Source organism: Talpa occidentalis, unplaced genomic scaffold (assembly GCF_014898055.3).
Source record: "Talpa occidentalis isolate TD23 unplaced genomic scaffold, MPIMG_talOcc4v2.1 talOcc4.2, whole genome shotgun sequence".
Taxonomy (NCBI): domain Eukaryota; kingdom Metazoa; phylum Chordata; class Mammalia; order Eulipotyphla; family Talpidae; genus Talpa; species Talpa occidentalis.
The window spans coordinates 108247773-108274468 of NW_023602073.1; the positions used below are offsets into that span (position 1 = coordinate 108247773).

Below are 26696 nucleotides of genomic sequence, written 5' to 3' on the forward strand. Positions count from 1 at the left end.
CAACATTTAAAAAAAATACTTAAAAAATGAAATGAATTACTAAATAAAAATATTTTAGTCTCTACCTTTGAATCAAAAGTCCATTCCTGGGTATCTAACTCATAGATCTAAAAGAATGTGTTTATAATGCTGCTTACTGTAGCACTGCTTATAATGGCAAAAACTACTGTGTCACACAGTATGGAGATTCCTGAAAATATTAAGACTAGATCTCCCATATGATCCAGCAATTCCACTCCTGAGTATCCACCCGAAGAATACAAACAAAAGACACAAAAGAACTGACAAAACTAAACCAACATAAAAACCCTAGAAATATGACTGCAGAACTGAGACTACTACAGGGCAAGTGGGAGTGTGGGCGGGATCAGAGGTGACAGGAGGCACAATGGTCTATAGTCAAGGACTATGGGGGTTTGGATGGTGGGGAAAGGGCAGTAATACAATGATACATCTGATAAAATGTGAACTTATTCCCCTAAATAGTGTTGTAAGCCAATGTTGCCTCAAAAAAAGGACAAAAACTAGAAACCAATAGGAAACTTATCAATAGTTAAGACTGAACATATTACAACACACCCAAAGATTGAATATAACATAGCCATTAAAAACAATAAATTAAATTAAGTCCTATAATTCAATCTGATTAAAAAATGGGCAAATGCAGAACAGACGTTCTCCAAAGAAGATCTACAAATATCCAACATGTACATGAAAGGATATCAACATCACTAGTCAATAGGGAAATGCAAAAATCAAAGCCATAAGAAGATACTACCTGATACCCTTTGGGATGGTTATAAAAAAAAAAACCAACAAAAAACAGACCAAAAATCAGTATCTGCCACAAGAAAAAAATAATGATTGCTGTTGAAGATGGTAAGTAACTGGAAAATCTGGGTGCTGTTGGTAGAAATGTTGAAATGGTGCTACTATGAAAAACAGTACAGCAGTTCCTCAAAAACTTAAAATATCAATTCCACTTCTGGGTATATGCCAAAAAAACTGAAAAGAGGGTCTCAAAGACATATTTATACACTTAATATGATTGTTTATTTTATGTTAACTTAAATTGAATTATGGCACCCAGATATTTGGTTAAATATTATTCTTGATGTTTCTGTGAAGGTGTTTTTTGCATGACATTAACATTTAAATAGGTGGACTTCTAAGCAAGGTATTCTTCACGATGTGGGTGAGCTTCACCTGAACAGTTGAAGGTTTAATAAAACAAAGGCTGATCTCCTTTAAGCAAGAAGGAATTCTGTCAGCAGAAAGCCACTGAACTCAAATTGTCACTCTTCCTTAGTCTCCAGCTTGCTGCCCTCCATCAGATTTTGGGCTCACCAAGGCTCAGAAATTATGCGAGCCATTCTTTAAAATAATTCTTGCTCTCCGCTATTCCCTCTCTCTGTCTCTCTCTCACATCCTTTTTCTGGAGAGAATCCAAACTAATATACCCATGTTCACAGCAGCATTCTTCTCAACAGCCAAAAAAAGCAAGTTTAATGTCGACTAATGGACAAACAAAATGTGGCATAAATATACAGGATACAACATAAATGAACCTTGGGGACAATACATTAAGTAAAAACAAGTCACACATAAAATTATAAATTATGATTCTAATTATACAAGGTACCTACAGTAGTCAAATTCATAGTTACTTAATGAGTATAGAGAATCAGTTTTACAGGATGAAAAGTATTTTATAGACTGGATGTAAAACAATGTGAATGCACTTCACATTACTAAATTATATGCTTAAAAATGGACAAAAAAAATCTATTTTATCTCAATCAAAATATTCTTGAAATTTTCAAAAAGGTACTTTCCAAAAACTGAAGGGACACACATTAAGCTATGGACCAGAGGATGTCACATTTTATCTGGCTAAAAAGTATTAAATAATCTCTGCACAATTCAAAATGTAATATAAATCATTCAGTTTCTTTCTGAAAAGACCAAAACCAAAATTAAAAGCAATAATATTCAGTTTATTGCCCAATAAATCCCTCTTCCTGTTTCCTGGCCTTTCTGCTAGATGTTACTGCATATATTAGATTTATTTTTAAAATAAAAAGGAACGAAAGAATAGAATTATAATTTCTCACGAAAGCTGCCACAAACCTAGAGGAGAAGGAAGCCTACCACTGTCATAATTCACCACACAGTTCTATTGCCCTCACTTTCAAAATTCATAAATCAACATTTCTGAAAAGTGAATCTAAATTTTGTGTTCCTTCTTCAGTCTAGGAAGTACCAAATTAATCTCTGAAATTCTGGTTTCCACTTTGCAAAATGTACTATTTCTTCTTCTAAATCGTAAGTATCTAGATTTTAAAAATATTTTATTTATTCATTCATTCATTTTTTAAAGATTTGTTTATTCATACAAGAACTGGGGTGCAGGCCAGATACGCGGGAGGGTGAAAGGATTCACCAGAGACAGATTGGGTATCAGAACAGGCAGACTGACGAAATACACTGCTGAGGGGAGCAGCAGGCAAGACAGGAGAGGTCTGCTGCACCATGTGTGGGATTCTTGCCGGCCAGCTGGGATTGAACCCACGCTGCAGAGGCTGTGGACAGCTTCACAGTGCGGTGCTCAACCACCTGCACCACCAAGGAGGCCTTTAAAATATTTTAGCACATTACAGTAGAAGTTAAATAGATTTGCTTAAAAGGCAAGTAAGCTTCCCAACAGAATTTAGTGGAATTTGAATGATAAACAATTTTATATTGAAATATTAAGGAAATAACAGTAAAGAACAGAGTTCTGAGGACTATAACAGAGAACAGAATTAAGTTAAAATTCTTATTTATTTTACTATCATGTAACTTACAAACAACTTTTGCCAAAGACAATCTAATTACATTTATCATAATCACCTCAAGTTTACTCATTCGTGGTATATAAATAACCAAAAGGAAAATATGGTAGTTACCAGTGGAGAGGGGAAGAGGGTTAGGAGGAAAATATGATAGTGTGAGGGGACAGCTTGATGGTGGGTCAGAGCAGCATACACATATATCAAGATATGAAGTTTACTCCCCAAATTATATAGTTTCATAAATAAATGATAAAGCAATAAAATTGGATTTAAAAAGGACAAGTAGGAGTCCATTTTCACTTCATTAGAAAATAAGCATTGTTAGGCAACAACAAATGTTGGTGAGGATGTGGTGAAAAGGAACTCTCCTACACTGCTGGTGGGAGTGCAAACTGGTCCAACCATTGTGGAAAGCTGTCTGGAGGTTCCTCAGTCTACTAAAAATAGAGCTACCATATGACCCGACAATTCCACTCCTAGGGATCTACCCAAAGGACACAAAAACATTGATTCAAAAGAACACCTGTACCCCTATGTTTACTGCAGCACTATTTACAATAGGTAAAACCTGGGAACAACCCAAATGCCCAAAAATAGATGACTGGATCAAGAAGATGTGGCATATATACACAACGGAATATTATTCAGCAATCAAAAAAGATATACTCATGCCATTTGCAGCAACGTGGATGGAGCTAGAAGGAATTATGCTCAGTGAAATAAGCCAGAAGGAAAAGGAAAAATATCGGATAGTTTCACTTATAGGGGAACCAAATAATAGTTAAATTTCTTATTTATTTTACTATCATGTAACTTACAAACAACTTTTTCCAAAGACAATCTAATTACATTTATCAGGAATATAGGGGAACCAAATAAGACATCAGTGTAAAACAATAATAACAGTACAAAACACAGCAAAGCAAAAACAGACAATTATAAATCAGAGACATTTTGCAAGGGAGGAGGTGGGAGAGGGATCAGAGGGAGGGAGGGAGGAGCACTGGGGACTGAGGTGATGGTGCACGGGTGCATTGGTGAAGGAAACTTTATGGGGACCACACCTGAGGGGGTGGGGGGAAGCAAATATTGTTTAAAAATGAACAATGATGTAAAAAATTAAAAAATTAATACATAAAAAAGGGACTAAGCATTGTTTACCATCACTTTTTATTAGAACTAAAAATAATGTTACTTTGTTCCTAAGAGGAATTTACTTGTAACTTCTAAATTAACATTTAGAACAAAATAGGTACTTAAGTAATCTTCATTGAATGGGTATGGATGGTTATTCAGACTGCAAAAGATCTCTAGGATAAAGAGAAAACTCCTTTACATTGACTTTTACCCTTGGAGCCCCACTGCTGTGCTACAGACAGAGGTGGTCCTCTTACTGACAATGTCCCCTCTGCCTGTACCAATTCTTCTCAATACTCTTTGCCTACCTTTATTCCATCCCTCTGTCAGATATCTCAAGATATAATCTGTCATTAAGGGAGTCTTCCATGCCCTCCCAAACTAGATCAAATTCCCTTAGAGAAACTAGACTTTTATTGCACTACCTATCTTTCCTTTATAGTACCAATCACAGTTGCAATTTTACATGTTTGTACGCTTTGGTTAGTTTTTTTCCACCTTTAGACTATAAGCTCTATAAAAAGTAAAGTATGATGCTCGTCACCACTTGTATCCTCTGTGTCTAGCACCGGGTATGACATGCAAATATCTGTGTAAATGAACTTGTTGAATGAATGAATAAATGAATAAGACTAACTCTTCTTACATGAGTCATATTGTCAAGGTAACATGTGAATCCATTGCTTAAATATGTTTAATTTCCATTCTGCAATCTAATTACTATGCTTAAGGACTTCAGTCATTTTATGAATCTTTTAAACAAATTATCCTCATTCAACACCATCTGTTTACATGTACTGTTCTAAATTACATTTTAGTTATGTTTCCGAAGCACTTCCTGCTCATAACCTCAGCTCTAGAACACTGGCTAACACGAAGCACCTGGATTTCAGGGACGCAGACCCGAAACTCACACACCAAACAAAAACTGTTATGTAAATGACAGAAATGACACATTTTGGTCTGTAATCTATCTCTAGACTACTTTTGGACCTATTTTACTTTTACCACTAGAAATTTTGGCACTAGGGTATAGTCATTTTGATCCCATAATTGAACTACAGATGAAAACGAACTAAAGGTTTTCAATAATCTGTACAAAAGTCAGCTTTTAAAGAATATCACCAGTTATATTTCCTAGCTCTCTATCAGCTTATTTGGTCAAGGTAGACTTCACTTTATATGATGTAATTATGTCCTTCTATTCTACAAACTAAGTGTTTATAAATCAAATCATACTTTGTCTTACCTAGGTCTGGGCTCTAGTTCTTACTATTTTTCATTTGTGTGTCCCTGAGCAAGTAACTTAAAGTCTCTCAGCTTCAGTTTCCTCATATACAAAATCAGATTATCATCCTTACAATATAATTTTAAGGTTTCAAAAGAGAAAATGGACCCCTTCAAGCATTTTCAGTGTCTCCCTCTTCCTTTTTATCACTTGCTATGCAGGAATCCTACTAGGATTCTGCAAAGAAAGACAAATATTTTAGTAAAAATTGCATCTTCATTTATTAATACGAATGGATTTTCAGATTTTATTTAAGTTTACTTATAACTTAAGGTCTCAAATAATACAAGGATTTGTATTGTGTATGTCAAAGAAATGAAAGGTACAGTTAATGAAAATGCTACATAAGAAAAGTTACACTTCGTTAATGAAATACCCCATCCACACAAGTCAACAACAGAAATCTGGCATTATCTTTAGCTCATATAATCAGAAAAATGACAAAGCAAAGCCCATCTTCCTTTGGTGATAAAGATTAAAAAATACAAGAGGGAAATGTGGAAAAGTCAGGAAATGACCAATTGGCAAAAGTGACTCCTAAAGTTTTATATTACTTCCCTATCTTACTCCAAATATTTAATCAAATCCAGTAAGAACCAAATTGGAAAGGGGTAAAGCCAACAGGAAAGTTACATAGTTCAACTGAAAACCAAAAATGTGCTCAGGCTGTCTCTTCCTGTTTGAGGCAAAACTGACAAATTCTTGACAAAGAAAAGGTCAGCAGCCTTAGCAATCCCCACCTGATAGGTTCTGTGAAGCAAATTTTGAGAATTTTCTAGCTTCCCACTTTCTATCTAATTATAGAGCTTTAAAAACACCATTTTTTTTCTCTCTCTCTCCCTTCCTCTCCCTCTCTTTTTTCTGTTTTCAATCTCTCTCTCAACCTTCTGTCTTATGATATCTCAGTAGGAGGTATCATAAATCTCATTTCTCCCAGAGCAGCAATGTAAAGGAAGACCTCCCCTCTGTACATACACTATTATTCTGACAATAATAACCCCCACATGAAATAAAAATAGAATAATACACTTCCCCTAGAAGATTAAAGTATTTATAATAAAGAAAGTATATTATAATTTAAAATAATACATACTAGAACCTAACCATCCATAAAAATGCTGGGAGGTATATACCTCAAAACAGTTTTGGAACTCTTGGGAATGTCTAAAGAGTATGTGGTATATTTTATTCAACTAAATTCCACAAATAAGATCTCATGCTAGGCTGTGGGGATGCATTATGATTGCTACCATGGCACATCTGGCACAATAGCCCCAAATCAACTATTAATGATGGTACTGATTTAATGAATTAATGAAAATTCACAAATTCATACTACATGCCAGGTACTTTTCCAGACCCTAGGCACAAAGCATGAACAAAACAAGTGTCTAGCTTCCATGATAAAGATGAACCAGTAGATAAGTATAAATTCGATTTTTAGAAATAATTAAAAATCATATGAGATGATAAAAATCTTCTGCCAAAACAATGCCATAAAGGACAGGACTGTATTTATTGTAAAAATAAATTTGCTCTGAAGTCATGAGTTTAAAATGTTTTTAAAATAGAGTCACTGATATAAATCTGCAATATGGCTTCTTTACAGAACAACTTCAACCAGATGTATAAATTCACCCCGTCAGGTCCCTTTTATTTTCTGGCTGAGGAAATAAAGGCCTGGAGAGGTTGAGTATCCTCCTATGGGTACACAGGTAGTCAGTGTCACACTTCCCAGACATCTTCCCATGGCTCCAAATAGTTCAGTGCTCTTTCCAGGAAACAGGACTCTTTTCAAGGGCAAATATTCTAGCTTTTATACAGCAAGTATTTGACAACCTTCTGAGCTGAGTGATGTTTAGATACAGTCACAAATGTACTAGGGAATCAATGCAAAATGAGGTCAAAATGATTTTCTAGGCAATGAATGAGGCCAAATTGTGATCTTGACTTATTGTGTACTATTATGGGTAACCCTTCCAGCAGCTCTTCCTCTTGCTCCAACTCTTCCCTCATCATTTAGTTAATATTAAAAGTGTTTTGTTTTCTTCTATGACAATAACACCATCTATATTAAAGTTACCATATTTGACTTATAAATAAAAAGCTTTTTTTCCAGTTTTAAATTATGTGATCTTTAGTGCATTTTAACACTCTAGGATTCAATTAAATGTCTTAGAAAGCACTTACAGTGCATGAAATCCTGTGCAAATCCTACCACATGGGTTGTTTTTTCAAATGTAACTCTGCCTTCAAATATCTCACTAGCTGGTTGAGGGTGTCAGTCTATTGAAAATGTGAATTAGATCAAGAATGATCTAACGTGGGCAAAGCACTGAACATAGCTAAGACTGGGCACAGAGGTTTTTAAAATGTCCATCAGTATTTCTACAAATATTTGATGCTACAACATCTGGTCCCAGGAAAAGAGAAGTCCAACCACCTGAGTCAGTTCCAATCCTCTCCTGCTAAGCATGCTCAGCCTCAAAGAGGGTTGCTGCTTAAAAAATCTGAAATCCAGTCAGAAAACTTAAGGATAACTTGTAAATTCTAGGATAACTTTTACTATTTTTAATCTATATTTAAATACAGATTATCTGTCAGTGATGGTGAAGAAGTAGGTTCACCTTATGAGATTTATAGATAACATAAAGAATCCTACTCACTGCAAATATACTTGGTCAATAAAACCTGGCTTTTTTCTTTCTTTTTTTTTTTTGAGGTGGGGGGCAGCTTTTCTCTGTGTAATAACTGAAGCATATCACTACTGAATCTAGCTCCATAAAATTATTCTCAAAGGTTCTCTTAGGGAATAGCTTGGTGGTCAGTATTGATTTCTTCTATCAATACAAACAGCTAGGCTTCCTGTAATCTTTCCCACATTATTTCATGCATATGTAGAAACTGTTTGATTTGCCCACTATCAAATAACAATCTCTAAAATTGTTATATCCCTCCTCTCAGCAGAAGGCTTTAATCCTCCCTATACAAAGAACATTGGGATTCCCCCATGAAAACCAACAATTTCCCCCCTCCTTATCCTTAACAATTCTCTGCAACCTCTCCTTTCTCTTTAACCTATACTGTTCATTCCAACCCCCAAGTGCCTTGCTCCATCAATTATTTTCCTTCTTATTTGATAAACATATTCTTCCATAAAGTAACCTAAAAATCTTTTCAGTCTTAGCATTCCCATTATTTCATCCAATTCTTTTTTTATACTATGGATGATTCATGGCTTATGCTACATTCTCCTTAGCTACTGTGAGTGACATTTTAGGAAGTAACTTTATGTACATGATCATATTTTTACTTGGGTAAATTATAAAATTTAATTGTACCCTCACACTAAATGATAGACGAGACATTTCTTCCCTATGTAATAATGCTCAAGAAAGTTTAGCTTTCCCTGATGATCCAGTAGGTTTTCATACTATATATAATGAAAAATTACAACTCATCACAATTTTTTCCTTGCTCTGACTTCAAGTCAGACCTGCTAAGTCTGCAGGTCAATTTTAATAAATTTGAGAATCATTCTCATTCACAGTTAGGTAGTTCCAGTCTAGGTTTCTATTTTATATTTTTCAGTTGCTTTGATTTTAATTTTTTTTTTCCATTTTGTGATTAACATTTTCTTGAAAATTGCATAGATTCTTCATGATACAGGATAAAATATAAATAAACTGGTATTTGCAAGCTCACTATAGCTATGTTTAACAAAGAATTGTGGAAAATTAAATTTTCATTTTCCTATTAAAAAAAGTGTGGCTAGGGCCTCCCCTGGTGGCGCAGCAGTGGAGTGCTGGGCTGTGAAGCTGCCTGCAGCCTCTGCAGCGCTGGTTCGATCCCGGGCCCCTGGTGAGGGTCCCACATGGCACAACGGGCTTCCCTGATGCGCCCGCTGCTCCCCTCAGCACTGTATTTTGTCAGTCTGCCTATTCTGTTCCCCGCTCTGGCTCTGGTGAATTCTCTCACCCTCCCGCACTTCTGACTGTACCCAGTGCTTGTATAAATAAATAAATAAATCTTTTAAAAAAAGTGTGGCCAATTATATCACCTGGATTTATTCCATCAAGCATTTTTCTCATTCTATTTCTATTGTACATATTGTGAATCCATGATCTAAATATGGTCATTTGCCTTTGTGTTAATGAAATCAATGAGAAGTAAATCTCATTTACTTATAAATCAGAAAAACTTCCTTCTTTGACTATACTGAGATCTTTGTTTACTTTTACTTTGTTTTGTTTTCAATTAGTCTGTTTTCCTCTTTGAAACATCTAAAAAAATACAGAAATAACTTTGAATAAAAACTATTGCTATTCAAAATGGCTACAAAGAAGTTTCATCACAACCTCTTTGACTAAATTTGAAAGGAAGTCCTGCTAGATTAGCATCGATAGAGTTTTGAAATACTCTAGAGAAATACGGAATCTGTTTCCCCCATAAAAGTGTGCTGCAAGGAGCACTTACTACATAGTTATACAAACTGAAGACTATCTAAAACAAATACAGATGATTCTCATTTTGCGGTAACTATGTTTTATAAAATTACTGCTAACAATGATTTAGCAAATACTGAACTATTGTTTTTAGGAGAAATACAGGGTTGGGTTACTATAAGCCTCTGGCCACAACATACTCTTCAACTGTTTAATATAATACCACATTTTATGTGTGTTTCTGTTTAAATAGAGCACCTCAGCATTATATTGGAAGTAATTTTAAATAGCAAAATCACCAACAAAAATCACAACAATGTGAAAAGTAGCACTAACTGTATTGGGGAGTCACTTGTTCACAGTATGAGAGCAGAAACATGAAGGCACGTACTGTGTGTGCACCAAATCAAATTTTGGGACCTCTGCACATATCAGCTAAGGCACTGTGAAATATTGACTTTGGGGTTACAAATAAATTTTTCCAAGAAGGCAAATCTAAAAATACAGAATTTGTGAATACTGAAGGTCAACTGAATGAGTCAAATACTTCAGAGTTCCTTCTTTGATTTGAATGCAACAAAAAGAGGTCTGGAAATTCTAATAAATACTGTTCGGTTACTATGAACTTAAGAGTTTTGCACTAGAATGCTTTAGGAAGTGAGATGTATGAGGCTTTCACAAGTGTTACTGTTAAAAGTGTTAATTCCTACCTGATATATTCTAAAAGGGATGTAACGAAATCCATTTTCTTCTGCATTATATTCCATGAGTTTCCGATTGATGGCCCAAAACTGGTCAAATCTATCTGCAATGATAAATTTACTTGTTATTTAAAATGAACATTATAATAATGATAGATAAAGTTGCTAAACATTCTCCCTTAGATTTTTTTTAAAAGGGTGTCACTTAAATGTTATTTTTTTAAACTAATTTTTATGATTAAACACAAAGCAAGACAAAATTGATTTTTTCTACATTATTGTTTCTTCTCCCTAGGTAACTATAAACATGTTTCTCATAAGAGAAATACTAAATATATAAAAGATATTTTTGGTGTCAAGGCAAAAAATATCATGTAGAGGTCAATGTCTAAATTTCCTGGGTAACTATTTTTATAGTCAAAATTATAAAGGTGCAGTTCAAGAAACCTAAATTGTAACCACAATTTATTTAAAGAAAAAAAGTCAAACATGAAACAATAAACATTAAGCAGCAAAGAAGATAATATCATAGGAAAGGTTTTTAAGTAAGTGTGGAATTGACTCTTAAGAAATAACTGTCAACTGCAATTTATTCTCAGACTGATTAGTCAACTTTTAAACATTTTCAGTCTCAATTAAAAAATACAGCTCTACTGAAATATAATCCAACATACTATAAAAGTTACCCTTTCAAAGAGGCTTGTAGCACATTCACTGTTGAACAACCATTGCCAATATCTAATTTCATATTTTCATCATCCCCCCAATAAATCCATACCTATTCACAGACAGTAATTCCCTTTACCCCTTCTTTTACTAGCTCCTGGAAATCATTTATCTACTTTCTATCTCTATTCTGGACATTTCATACATTGGAATTTATGATATGTGGTAGTTGTGGGATCTGTTTTTATTTTCTTAGTATGCCTTCAAGATTCATTTGTCTTGTAGCATATATCAGGACACTATTCATTTTTACAGCCATATAATATTGTATGGAAATACACATTTTGTTTACCTATTCATCGGTTCATGGACATTTAAGCTGTTTCTACTTCTTGGTTATTACATGAATAACATAGATGAACATTTGTGTGAATGTAAGTTTTCAATTTCCTTGGGTATATGCCTAAGAGTGGAATTGCTGAATTACATATGGTAACTGTTCTAACTGCCAAATGGTAACCACATTTTGAGGAACTGCCTGGCTATTTACCAAAGAGGCTGCACCACTGAATATTCCCACCAACAAAATATGAGTGTTCTAATTTGTCTATATCCTTGTCAACACTTGCTCCCTCTTCTTTTTTTTTTTTTTTAAGTACAGTAGCCATCTTAGTGGGTGTCAACCTCTCTACTTTTTTTAAAAAAATTTTATTTTTATATTCCCCATACAATTATAGCCCCCTTATTTTGGCCCCAAACCCTACTTTCCCCACCCCACCCCCCACAGTGTGTCTCTGGTTTAGAGTTTGTTGATTTTGATTTTTTCTTTATTATAGTTATTCTTTTTCCTGGTCCCTTATTTAGGTTTTCTAGATTCCTGCTATGAGTGAGACCATCCAGTATTTTCTTTTTCTTTCTGGCTTATTTCGCTGAGCATGATCCCTTCCAGCTCCATCCATGTTGCTGCAAATTGCATGAGTTTATCTTTTTTGATTGCTGAGTAATATTCCATGGTGTATATGTACCACATCTTCTCAATCCAGTCATCTATTTTTGGGCATTTGGTTGTTTCCAAAGCTTAGCTATTGTAAATAGTGCTGCTATAAACATAGGGGTGCAGGTGCCCTTTGGAATTGATGTTTCTGTGTCCTTTGGGTAAATACCTAGGAGTGGAATTGCTGGATCATATGGAAGCTCTATCTTTACTAGGTTGAGGAATCTCCACACAGCTCATAGTGTCAACCTATCTACTTATGGTTTGTCTTGCATTTCCCTAATGATCAACTTTGCTGAGCATCTTTTAATTTGTTTACTGACCACTTATATATTGTCTTTGGGGAAGTGTCTCCATTGTCTCCTTTTTAACTGGGTTATCTGTCCTTTTACTGTTGAGTTGTAAGAGTTCTCATTGTATTCTGTATATAGGCCCCTTCCCCGATAAATAATACGCAAATATTTTTCATATTCTGGGCATTATTTCTTTACGTAGTTTTTAACTCACTCAGAATTCTATCTTAAAATAAAATTTACTTACATTTATCTCAGTTTCAAAGCTATGAAAAGTACATGAATAGTCCCAGAATTTCAGATCAGTTTGTTATTAAAACACCTTCTTCGTAGGAAAGAATACTTACAATGAAATTAGACAACTCAGAAAAGGAATAAAAGTGAAATTAGCTAAAAAACCAACAACAAGGGGCCTCTCCAGTGGCGCAGCAGTTGAGTGCTGGGTTGCGAAGCTGCCCCCAGCCTCTGCAGCGCCGGTTCGATCCCCGCTACTCCCCGGCCACCGGAGAAGGGTCCCACATGGCAAGCAGACCTCTCCAGCTGCCCGCTGCTCCCCTCAGTGGTGTACCTCAGTTCTTCTGCCTGCTCTGCTCCCCGCTCTGGCTCTGGTGAATTCTCTCGCCCTCCCGCGCTTCTGACTGTACCCAGTGTTTGTATAAATAAATAAATAAATAAATAAATCTTTAAAAAAAAAAAAAACTTAAAAAAAAAAACCCCAACAACAAAACACATTCTCTACTCCTATACTCATCTCAATCCAATTTACCATCAATCTATTCATATTGCTTAGGCCTTCATAAATATAAAGGAGAATGTAGTTCAGTTGGTTGTTCTTAAACTTCTCTTAAAAAATGGTAACTGGCTCCAGGTTTTCTCTCATTATCAACTCCAAATATAAAGATTCATGTTATATGGTAGGATAGAAAATCTATAATCCAGTTACTTCAGTGCAATTCTAGAGATGACAACTAAAGCCAGGTTAGGAGTTTTATTAAGAACCAGGATCAGGGCCTCCCCAGTGGTGCAGCGGTTGAGCGCTGGGTTGTGAAGCTGTCCGCAGCCTCTGCGGCGCCGGTTCGATCTCCGGCTGCTCCCCGGCCACCGGAGGAGGGTCCCACATGGCACGCAGACCTCTCCTGCCGCCCGCTGCTCCCCTCAGCAGTGTACTTCGGTCCTTCTGCCTGCTCTGCTTCCTGCTCTGGCTCTGGTGAATTTTCTCATCCTCCCGCGCTTCTGACTGTACCCAGTGCATGTATAAAACAAACAAATAAATAAATAAAAAATGTCCCAAGTCTAGTGCCTCTTTAAAAAAAAAAAAAAAAAAAGAACCAGGATCAGAGTCTTGGTCTTTTGATTCAAAGTCCACAACTGTTTCAACAGTTACAACCACAAACCTGCATTTTAATGCTAAGAGTATATCCTTTGACCACAGTCCTTTCATATATGAATCAATTATTCTTTCAATGCTTTTAAAAAGATTCGTTTTCTAGCAGCAAGTATCAAGTAAGCATGTGATAGCTAAAAAAATATTTCTAAATTTTACTAGCTGCCTCATCATGAAATTTCTAGCACCTACCACAGTCCATGCATATTATACACTTGAGTTAAACAATGAATAATAGGATATTAAGTACATAAGTTACTGAAAAAATTTGAGGTCCCTAGATCTGCAAGTAAATACCTAGGTGACTAGCTATTCAATTCAAAATTCTACCTTAATTTTTTGTAAGTGAAATAAAGGATTAAATAATTTCTAATGCCTCTTCTAAAAATAAAACTGTATAATTATTTAAGACACCCTCTTTTGTTAACAGAATTTGTTAAAAACTACAGGCAAACATTTGTTAAATTTATAGCTTCTAACAGAGAGAAAAACATGGTTTAAAGCAGTGTTCTTAACTAGGGAAGATTTTGCTGCCTAGAGGACTTGGAGACATTTTGACTGTCACCTATAGAATGTGTAGGGACCAGGGATACTGCTAACCATACTACAATGCATAGAACTGTGCCTGACCACCAAGACTTACCTGACCTAAAACATCCCTAAAGGAAGGAAAGCAAATGCAAACAAATAATAAAAATACAGAAAGGCAAACAGTAAAAAGTTCTTCATACCTATGTGGCAAAAAAGTAAACTGGAAAAAGGAACATTATTGTTCCCATTATCAACTTTACTCTCAGCTCCAATATTCACCAATTAACAATGCATTGCCATAATGGGTACACTGCTCTAATTATCTCTACTATGACAACCACATCAAGCTTTCTCAGTAGAATGGAGAGGACATTGCAAGAAAAAGGAGTTTCTGCCTGCATAGTCAAACTAAAAGCTCCTACCCCTAACAGCACCTTGATTTTTTCCAGAGGAGGCTCACATAGGCAGCTAGCCTGTGATTTCCTATGAGCTGCCATGCCCCTCTGTACACCCATGCCACATATCCAGATAGTCCTGACTGCCGGGTGACTACAGATCAGCTCCATTCTGGGCAAGACAGCAAATTTCTCTACTAATCAATTGGGCTGGAGGCTACTTTTTCCAGCAAGTTCTTAACACAGACTTGGGAAGGGGACACCTTGTATGACTTTCTTCCCTTAGCCTATAGTACTACATGCAGTTTTCTTATATTTTTGTTATTCTTTTATCAGAATTTAATAATTGCTTATATAAAACTTACCCTGTTTAACCTTCTGTGTGGTTTCTAGCTCAAGACTAGACCCAGATTGACACAACTATGTTCAAAAGGAATTAAAATATAATAAAAGATCTGCGTTAATAGAAGCATTTAATCTTTTTATAAAGATGTTACATTCTTATACAAAATACATTTTCTCAACTATACCAAAAACATTCCAACAAAGAATAATCTGACATTTACAAGTGATAGTAATTCATAAGATAGAAATAGAAAAAAGCAAAAGGAAATCAATGCTGAGAGTGAATATATAACCAAATGCCTCACACTATATTTAATGGTATCATATTTTTTTCTATCCCCCGGTCAACAATTAAAATAAAGGTGGAATAGGATGCACTACTACCTTCCTATATATTAATGAACTAAGAACATTCTGACCTGTTACCAAGCAATACTTTAAATATTACAACTATGGTATTCGTAATCTACCCGTCAGCCATGAAAACAGTACTAACAAAAGCAAAATGGTCTTTAGTTATTATTTTTAAACTACAATTATATGTAAATGTACATCAATCTCAACTTTCAAAATATACTCAGTTCTAATTCTAAAACAAATAAAAACAACTAAATAGGAAAAAATTCAAACTAGCAGTCTGCTTACAAACAATGGCAGATGAGAAGAAAACATACATATTTCTTGCTAGAGTTGGTATTAACAATATGTAAATAAGGTTCTTTTTTCAAAACCTTAACATTCATTTAGAAAGGCTATCAAATCAAGGATCACGAAATTGCCCTATATCAGTTTATTTTTTTTAATGAAAGGTATCAAAAAAATAGAATTCCTGAAAATTTTGCTGGCCACCAATTTTTCTCTCATTCTCTACTGAATTAGACTGTTACATAAAATTTTTAAAAATCTAAAAAAAGTGTATTTAAAATCAAAGTTTCCAAACTGGTACATTTAAGAACTAAGAGCTACTGCTGATTACATTTGTATTCTTATTCTTCACATGGAAAACAGTGATCAGTTTAAAGGGTGTATCTAGTCTTCCACACAATTTTTATGCATTAAAAACTCAAAGTAAAAATATTTCTTAACATTCTAATGCCACAAATCATGTGTGTGTCTAAAAGCTCCAACCCTTGGAGTCACAAAGGACATAAAACAGAGTGCAAGAACTGTTATACAGCCTCAATTCAGTAATGTGGTGTGGCTGGCTGGGATTCTCAAACTACGGCAAAGGTGAGAGAGGGCTTCACATGTACACACTATCCACACTCCTGGTCTTCAACAACTATCGTGTCAAACAGAACATATTTATAGCACCCCAAGTTAAGTGTCACGTCAGAGTAGCACAAAAAACAGACTTTAAGTTCTTTGTAGAGAAAAATGAATGACTGAAAAAATCACAGGGAATCAACTCTACAAAATTTTGCATAATCAACAGTATTATTCAAATCAGTACTACACGTGGTCATATAATATACATAGTGTTTTAATCAGAGGCTTTCAAAATATGTAACAGAAAGCATACTCACATACAGACCTATTTGAAGTCACTTCTTCATATTAATATATTAAACATCTTCATAAAGCAAAATAGGAGAAAAGGGAAGAGTAATTTCTGCTGAGCTGCCAAATGCAGGTGTGTTAAATACATGACCTGTATCTTCAAACTTCTTTGATTTGTCTTCTGAGTTAAGTTAAAGGGCTTTATGTCAATAGGCAGTTTGGCTGAACTACAGCAGGGAGCTGTCTTTGCTAGTGCACATCTTCTTGGTACTTGGCTGCTGCTCAACCGAACTATACCCACAGACTGCCTTTTAGTTTGAGGTTTAAAGTTACTGAGATTTTTGGTGTGGAGGCCCTAGCCAAATAAAGTAGTCTTGAAAAGGCTTCAAGGTCCCTGAAAATTCATCATGAAGATAGAAGTATTCAGGATGAGTAGGCTGGCCTCTGCATTAAAGCTGAGAGGAGTGCCAATCCTGGAGAAGCTTAATCATTAATCCTGTACATAAACACTCATCTTGGCAGTAGAACTGTACCCTGGGGAATTGTTATTTGAGTGAATCAAAAGAGCAATAAAATCTGTATCCCAGAACACTTTAACCTGGACTCTCACTGTCTGAATAAACTGAAAGAAAAAATTTACCGCCACCACTCCCCCTTTGCCTTACAAACGTAGTACAGTCTCGAAAATTTGCATCAAGGAGAGTAATGAAAATATTCAGAATGTAGTTAATTCTCTCTGTACTCACTTCTACAACTTTCATCTAAATCATTATCATCTCTCTTTTGAACCACTGTGATGGGCTTCTAGTGCCTGTCCCTCCACTTGTATCTTCTCTACACACATTCAGAATGTTCTTTTTAAACACACCAAACCATATATGAATACAGTTCCAAATATTTTTCTAATGGGCAAGAAGGAATACCGTTTTATAATGTACTTTAACAATTGGTTTTGTGAGGTTAAAAGTAGAAGTACTACCCCCATATTCCCATATTACCTGTAACTGGAGCAGACTGTTCCCTATCTAAACTCCATACAAAAACAACCATAATGTTAATTAATTAAATACCTCTTTCTCTGGAAGCAGCTCCTTTCATTGTCCTCACTCCTTTAAAACACAGTGGCTCCTGCATTCTTGTGGGATCTTATTATCCACTAATCTGTTTACTTACTAAGTTCCAAGTCAAACCATTTTTCTTTTCTATTCCTGGAAAATACCAAGCTTGTACCCATATCACAGTTTTAGTAGCTTGAAATACCCACTTTTCTAATCTCTACATAGCTGCTTGTTTTCTCATCATTCAAGTCTCATAAAAAATGTCACCTACCTTATAATCCTAGCTAAGATTTACTTTGTTTCTTCTAAACACTTATCATCACTTCAAATTACAGCAGGACCGTGCATAATGTCATGTCATTCAACATCATCCTTTCACAATGAAGATTTTTTTCTCTTCCCGATTCCCAGTGGGGCACTGTCTGTGTGGAATGTGCATAGTCTCCCTATGTCTGCATGGGTTTCTAGGTGCTCCAATTTCCTCCCACATCCCAAAGATGTGGCATGTCTAAAATGTCCCAGCTTGAGTGAGTGTGCATGTGGTATGAGTATGGTGTGGTGTAAGGATGCTCTGTGCAGGGTTGATGCCCGTCTTGTGTCTAAGCTGCCAGGATAGGCTCTAGCCACCCGCACACCTGAACTGAAATGAGTGGGTTTGAAAATGAACGCAAATGATTGCTAAACATTACAAGTGTTTGTGGGTCTTTATTTGCTAACACTGGTGGTGCTTTTGTGTTGTTGCATTTAATGTCACAGTTTCCAAGAAGCTATCTAATGACATTAAGTGAGAATTTATTGTACCATATTTATAGTCTATGTTTAATTACTTTCTCTCTCCCCAACTAAAGTATAAGCTCCCTGAGAGCAAGACCTTTGTTTTCAATTCCTGGAACAAAGTATTTGGTAATGAATGTCTGTTAAATGATTAACTGAATGAGTAACTAACTTAGGTACATGGGGAATAACACAAAGAAGGAATCCTAAATATGACACAGCAGAATGAAAAGCAGATGCTATGGAGCCACACTGCCTAGGTTTGCCTCTCAGCTTTTCCATTTAGTAGCTGGGTGAATTTCAGCAAGATTCTTTCAAATTTTATGTTTCAATTATGAACATACATATTCACAAAGTTACTGGAAGAAATAAATGAGCTAATAGCTGCAAAATACCCTGCACAAATAGGTGCTACATAAGTGTTTTATCCTTTAGGCTGCCTTAAGAGTCACAAGAGAAAACTCCGAGCTTCTAAATTCAGTAGCAAGGTAAGTAAAGTGTCAAAACCAGTATGGGAAAGTGGTTCTGCCAAAACCCCATCATCACAAGATTGCTAGAGTACTCAGCTCTGGCTTAGGGCCAGGGAATCTACCTCTCAGATCAAATGCTGCTTCCGGGAGTTATGCAATGAAAGGCCTTTGCTAGCCATGGAGGGGAGATTAAGAGCCGTAACACACGCCAGTGACACCACCACGTTCCCTTCATTTCTCCTTTTGTTTCCTCCAACCTTATCAGCTCCCATATACAGCATTGACTTCTCAGTCTGTGGGAATAATTTAATTTCCATTTACTGTCCATCAATTTCAACTGCAGTAATCTCCAGCCATATCACAAAATGGTGGCGTGGTAGGAATAGTGGTCCCAGAACATTTACATAGTATCTGAGGAGTCCTCCAGTCTTGACAGGTTAGCCTGTATTCCATCTCCACTACCCTTAAGAAAGAATAATCATTCTTCATCTAACTTTCCTCTTTCTCTTTACATGTCTTAAAGTATTAAGGGAGAGAACAAGCATGATGGAGGAAAAAAATGAGGATTCTTGTCAGTCTGGAAAGATGACAGGCTCATATTGTTGTTCCTTTACAGCATAGGTCTATAAACAGAGCCAGTAAAAACTAGCTTTATAAATGGAAATCTAAAGAAAACTAATTTTACTAAGTTTGAAAAGAGTTGATTATAAATTTTAATTTCAACATCACAAACCCGCAAACGCTAACTTCAAGTTACAAACATCTTTAATCTATTCCAAGAGTAAATCCCAGTAATTGGCTTTATTTTTAAGTAGGCAGAATTTAATTATTGTAGTCCAACCAATTAAGAAAAGTTTATTTCAAATTTATTTTGTAATTGGGCCAGTGACAACTTAAAAAGAATTCAGAAGTCAATTAATTTTCTAATGTAAAAAAACTTAACTAGTCTGTGTGCCCATGTTAAAAATAAAAAAAAGGAAACATGACTTTCAAATATACTCAATTACAAGTGTGATCATCAATTACACTTGCAATTATGCTCAAATTTTCATTTAATCTAAACAACAATCTTTAAGTTAGTTTGTTTGCCAAAAAGAGATTTACGGTGTTGTAGCACAGTGGCAGGCCAAGACAAATTAACCAAATATAGTCTCGTGTAAATCACCTACAGATTTATAGCCAATAATCTGATTTATCACCTTTCAAAATGACTTTAAATTGAGAAAATGTTTTTCTCTTAGGCTAAATTAGTTTATCACTTTTCTAATTCAGAGGGTCAGAAACAAATTTAACAAGTAATCAAGCTCATTTTCACTTCACTCATAAAGTCTTAACATAAACATAAAAATCTATATTATTGTTAAAGGCCAACAGCAAAAAAGATACTCAATTATATTCACTGTATCTTTACAATGCTTATTTTACAGAGATTATATTATATAGATCACAAATCTCTAATGCATCTGATAAAATATAAATGAGAACATGCTATTCATAATTATTCATTGACAAATAACAAAAACTCTAAAGGGAAGAGAGAGGTAGCACAGTGGTAATTGGAGACCAGTATATAACACAGCTTTTCTCAGTTTTAGAAAAATAAATGTGTAGTGAAGTGGCAAGTTACAAAGTCAATATATAAAAATCTGTCACATTTCTATACACAAATGATGAACTGGAAGAAATAAAAAAAAAATCCATTTGCACCTGCATCAAAAGGAATTAATATCTAGGAATAAACTTAACAAAGATGGTAAAAGTTCTATTAAAAAAAATAAGACATTTTAAAATAAATAGAACATTATACAAAGGAACAGAAAGATATTCTCTGTTCATGGATTGGCAGAATATTGTAAAAATGACCATCTTACCCAAAGCAATATACAGATTCAGTGCAGTCACTATTGAAGTTTCAATGGCATTCTTCAAAGAACTAAAACAAAACATTACTGAAGTTTATGGACTCAGAAAAGACCCAAAATAGCCAAAGCAACTGACAAAAAAAGGATAGAGGTATCATACTCCCAGACTTCAAACTATAGAACAAAACTGTATTAATCAAAATAGTATGGTATTAGCAGGGAAAAAACAAAAAGATGATGTAATAGTATTGAGAGCCCAGAAATAAACCCACACTTATATTGATAGTTAATTTAGGAAAAAGGAGCCAAGAGTACACAACAGAGAAAGGCAAGTTTCTTTAACAAACAATATTGAAAAAACTGGACAGTAACATCTACAAAAAGAAACTGGACTATCTCACATCATACACTGAAATTAACTCAAAATGGATCAGACTTGAATGTAAGGCCTGAAACCACAAACTACATACAAGAAAACATAGTAAAATGCTTCCCAACACTGGCTTGAGGAATGTTTTTGGTTCCCACTCTAACATCAAAGGAAACAAAAGCAAAAATAAACAAATGGAACTACATCAAACTAAAAAGCTCCTGCACGTGGGAAGGAACTATCATTAAAATTAAAGCTTACCCTAACAAATGGGAGAATCTGCATACCACTGATCTGACAAGAAGTCAGTATGCAACATATAACAAAGAATTCATACAACTCAGTAAGAAAACAAATGACCTGATCAAAAATGAGCATAAGAGCTAAACAGAACATTTTGCAAAGGCATACATGATGGCCAATAAGATCATGGATAAATGCTCATCACCACCTATTATCAAGGAAATGCATATCAAAACCACAATGGGATACCACCTCATGCCATGAAAAAGGCTATTATCAAAGAGACAAGAAGAGAATGTGAAAAAAAAAAAGGGAAGCCTTTACACTGTTGGTGAGAATGTAGATTGCTCTAGTACCTATGAAACAGTATGGAGGGTTGACAAAATACTAAAAATAGAGCTAGCATATGATCCAACAATCCACACCTAGGCATCTACCCAACGAATGCAAAAACACTAATTTGAAGGGATATGTGCATTCCTATGTTCCCTGCAGCACTATTTACAAAAAAGCCAAGTTACAGAAGCAACTAAGTGCCCAACAATAGATGAAATGGGTTAAAATATGTGGTATATACACACAATAGAAAACTACTCAGTTATAAAAGAAGATGAAATCTTACCATTGGTGACAACATGGATGGACCAGAGAGGACTATACTAAGCAAAATAAGTCAGCAGGAAAAAGACCAATACCAGACTATTTCATTTATATGTGGAACATACAGAAACAAAACAAAGGAACAGAGAAAACTAAACCTAAATAAATCCTAGAAAGATGATTGCAAAACTGAGACTACCAGAGCAGAAGGGTAGGGAGACCAAAGTGGGGAAGGGGCCCAATGGACTATGATGGAGGATTTGGGTTACAGTGGTGGGTGCGATGCTATCATTCATGTGCTATCATATTTCTGAGAAGTTATTAACTTGTGCCCCTAGATTATATAAGTGTTATAAACTGACACGACTTCAATTAAAAAAAAAAAAAAAACTAAGGTGTATATTAACATAAACAAGAAACTATTTTAAGAAAAAGTCACAAAATTCTAAAGTTCAGCTTTGAGTAGGGCTTATGGTAATATGAAAAAAAAAGAAATCTTTTTGGCTACATCTTATGGAAATTAACTCCGATTAAAAACACTGTTTGAGATATTTTATTGTTTTCCTTCTACTGGGAAAGAGAGACAAAAGCTATGTGTAAAAAAACAAACAAACAAACAAAAAAAAAAAAACAACTAAAGATATTGAGGATCCCCAAGGAAATCTATTGGAAGAAATGCTTCCTAAATAGGAAGCCACTCTGAAGAGAATAAACAGGACTTGACCAGACATGCTACATTTTACATGAACAAAATGTTTATTTTGTACTCATCTTTTGTGGGCTCTTTTCTAATTTTCTAAAATCTTGGGTTAAAATCTTGCAACTCTGAAAGCTTATTAATCACTGGCATAGTTTAGTAGTATTTATATGTGATTTTCACATAAAAGATTTCTGGATCTTCTACAGTTTCTACAGCAATAAAAGAGACACTCAATAAATAATTAAGAAAATAGCACAGATATAGAACTGCACTTTCTTCTTTGTTTCAGGAAAAGACATTACTAATGTAGAAAATTTTCACATCCAGAACTCATCGTTGTAGTCACTAGCCAGGACAGAGGTGTGAAATGCTGAAATTCTCAATTATGTAGTATATAAATCTTTGTTAAAAGGTAACGAAATAGACACTCAGGGATAGGTAACATATTGGCTACAGATTACTGAGTTAAAATGTATTATTTGGCCATTCAGACACTGGAAGAAATTTGAAGGAATGGGTCAGAGACTAGATAAATTTAAATGAAAGGTGAAAGAGGGGAAAGTAGGGTTGTTAAGGTATACAAACTAGATCAAGTGCCGCATAGAAAACTGGAGAGTGAGATGAAAGGAAGCAAGAGTAAAGGAAAAATACAGTAGACACTAGACTCCAAAAATCTAAGCATAATTAGTATTACTGAAATGACAGCATACTATTGCTTTTAACTGGCACCTCCGCAAAAATAGTCATTGTAATTATCCACAAACAATTATGACAGTCTGTAAGTTTACATGGTTAAAGTTTTATATCCATATGTATGTGTGCATGTGTGTATGTATGTAACTATGTATGTGTGCACATATGTAAGTAACTGGCCTTGGTGGTGGGTGTAGTGGGGTTGTGTACACCTGAAGAGGTGTCATCCTTTACTCTGAGTAATATACAGTATTGTGAACCAATGTTACCTTAATTAAAAAAAAAAAAGTTAATGGATAAAATAACTGTCTAATTTGTTTATATGTCAAATTCCTTTGTTTAAAGAACATAATTCCAAATGCAGCCTAAATGAGCCATTGTGACAACTGACCATACCAGTTCTCAGACTGAGGAGTAGAACAGATGACAAACTTTATAAATTGGTTGGTGTAGGCTTTATACTTTAAACAACTCTTGTTGCATGGCAGTTGTGATGAAAGTAGTAAGTCATGTAAAGTGCCTACCGCAGAACTTGGGTATTTTCAATGACTGGTCTCTCTAAACGAGAAGCAGTTTTATCCATCACCTCTCTCTAGAGCTACAGAAGTAATACTCAAAGGGAGCGATTTTGTTCCTGAGAGGATATTTGATGATGTCTACTTTTCAATGTCATGACTGAAAGTGGGGAGTAGTGTGCTACTGGCATCTAGTGAGTGGGTAGAGGTCAGGAATGCTGCCAAATATCCAACAATTCAGCCCCCTCCCGCCACTGCTCCAACATCAAAGAATTATACAGTGCAAAATATCTACAGTGCCAATGTTGAGAAATCCTGCTCCAGAATGGTGGTTATCAAACTTCAGTAACGATCATCTGAAGGATTGCTGCACCACATGTTGCTGGAACCTTACCCCAGTATATGATTCAGTTGGTCTAGGACACATTTCTAATCAAGTGCCTACGTACTTCTGGCCCACTGCCTACACTTTGAGAAAAAATTGCTCTAGGAGAAAGTGATAAGGAGCTAACAGACAAGACAAAACAAAAAAATTAATAAAGAAAGTTTATCAGAGGTTTTCTGTTCTCTTAAGGAGAATCATGAATCTTAATTTCAAAACAAAAAAACCCACAAAGTAATTCATCTATATGTGCATATATAACTGTGTGTAGGTGGTGCATTTTTTTTTTTTTTTGTAAGAAGAAAGAAAAGAGGGCCCATGCTATTAATTCAAATAGTAAATACATGCTGTGACTCCAAGGGCAAAAATCATTTATCAGCTAATATTTGTCTGCATTCCTCTAAAAAATGTACCAACATTCAAAAGGAAGAGGTTTTTGAACCTTCCCAAACTTAACTTATAGAAAGAATGATAGTATGTTAGATCACACATTCTAAAAAAATTTTTTTTTTTTTTTTTTTTTTTTTAATAGAGGCATGCTTTATTTATTTGTTTGCTGGTTTGTTTGTTTGTTTTGTTTATACATGCACTGGGTACAGTCAGAAGCGCGGGAGGGTGAGAGAATTCACCAGAGCCAGAGCGGGGAGCAGAGCAGGTAGAAGGACCGAAGTACACTGCTGAGGGGAGCAGCGGGCGGCAGGAGAGGTCTGCACGCCATGTGGGACCCTCCTCCGGTGGCCGGGGAGCAGCCAGGGATCGAACCGGCGCCACAGAGGCCGCGGGCAGCTTCGCAACCCAGCGCTCAACCGCTGCGCCACCGGGGAGGCCCTCTAAAAAAAATTTTTAAACAGGACCAAATATGAATCTTGCACGCAAAATACATTCTCTACCATCAATGAACTCTGAGACATGTGACTATTCACTGTTATTAATGGACTCTTTTCAATAAACCTGTGTTAGTATAATTTGTAGTGCATTATGAAATAACTGTCTAAATGTTTTCAACAAGTTTTATTTTCCATGATATTCACTGCCAACTCTACACAAAGCACTGTAAGAGGCTATGATCCAAATTATTACCAAATTTATTTATCCAATTAAATCATGTAATTTTAAGAGCAATCTTTCTCCAGAAGCATAGTAAAGTATCTTTAAAGATTTATATTAAAACATAAATACAAAAAAATTTTAGAGTTCCATTATTTTTAAGTAGAAAGTAGAACACTAAAAAATTTTAAGAACACATATAGAGTAAAACACTTGGTTGTTCCACAGTAAAATTTATTGAATATAAAGGTAGGTTTCACATTTGCTTTAAGCAAATGCCACACACACAGCTTCAGACTGAACTTATTCACCTCATTGCATTGTAGGTAAAACAATAATGAAAATTACTAACTCAGCTGTATACAGAAAGAAAATCACGTGGTGGCTAGTGGATATAAAGAATGATGAAACCTCCTGAATAGACAGGACTGATCCATTTTTCACTGCCATGTATCACTGGGAACATTAACTGTCATATCCTTAAAGATGAAATAATAAAGAGGACACTAAAGTAAATGAATAAGAAATTAGAAGTTGCAGCATCCAATTCAAATCTGTTAAGCCTTATCCATCTACTGACACACACAATACTTAACTCTAGCACAACTAATTCAATACATGTTCATATGAATGTCACAGAGACATTTCAACCTCTTGTTCACTGGCTGACCTCAATTCAGCCTTGTTTCCCATCCCAAACCTATTCTCTATTTCATTATTTCATATCACAATATAAAAAGCAACACTATCAATAGTCGAAACCCAAGGACTGGTTCTTTTTTTCCTTTTACCCTAACATTACCTCAAATTTAATAAAAGATTGTGTCAATTCTACCTCCAAAATAAACCCCAAATTTATTTGCTTATCTCTATCTCTACCATTGTCTCCCTAAAGGCGACCATCATATATCACTTATCACTCTACGGCTTAAAAATCCCCCAACAGCTTCCCACTGCACTAAAATCTAAATTCTTTCCTTGGCCTGAAAGGCCCTACCTATATCATCTAGTTCTTTCCAAATTCTTCAACATCATCTTGTGTCACCCTAATTTCTTGGTCACTATATCCAAGGGATACTAGTCTTTTTTCAATTTCTTAAAGCATACAGAACTTCTCTGCCCCCAGTCCTTGAAACATGCTATTCTCTAAGGTGACTGGTTCCCTCTAATACTGTAAGATTTCATATGGCCTTCTTTTGAGCTCCCGGAACTTGTTAATTGCTCTTCTGCTTCTGAGCCTACTCCAGATCACTCCCTGTGTCTGGAAAACTTCCATCACAACCACTCTGCTCTCTATCTCTTTACCCTTTCTCTAGAACACAAGTTATAAAAATAGTAATTTTTTAAAGGCTATCTGTTTAATGTCTGCTTCCCCTACTAGACTGTAAACTCTGTCATAGCCTCCCTATGTTCCACATGCCTAACACAGCATTAAACACATGGCAGCTTCTTGTAATTGGCTAATCCAC

General features: G+C 35.3%; 1 protein-coding gene across 5 annotated transcripts in view; it reads right to left on the minus strand.

The window, feature by feature from the left end:
- ATG5 (autophagy related 5) overlaps nt 1-26696 on the minus strand; it is a 207343-nt gene that overhangs the window by 136846 nt on the left and 43801 nt on the right. For all 5 annotated transcript variants that reach the window (XM_054699069.1, XM_054699071.1, XM_054699068.1 and 2 more), the window contains exon 6: nt 10415-10509. In XM_054699069.1, coding sequence (XP_054555044.1) covers nt 10415-10509 — 95 coding nt within the window. The remainder of the gene's footprint in view (nt 1-10414; nt 10510-26696) is intronic.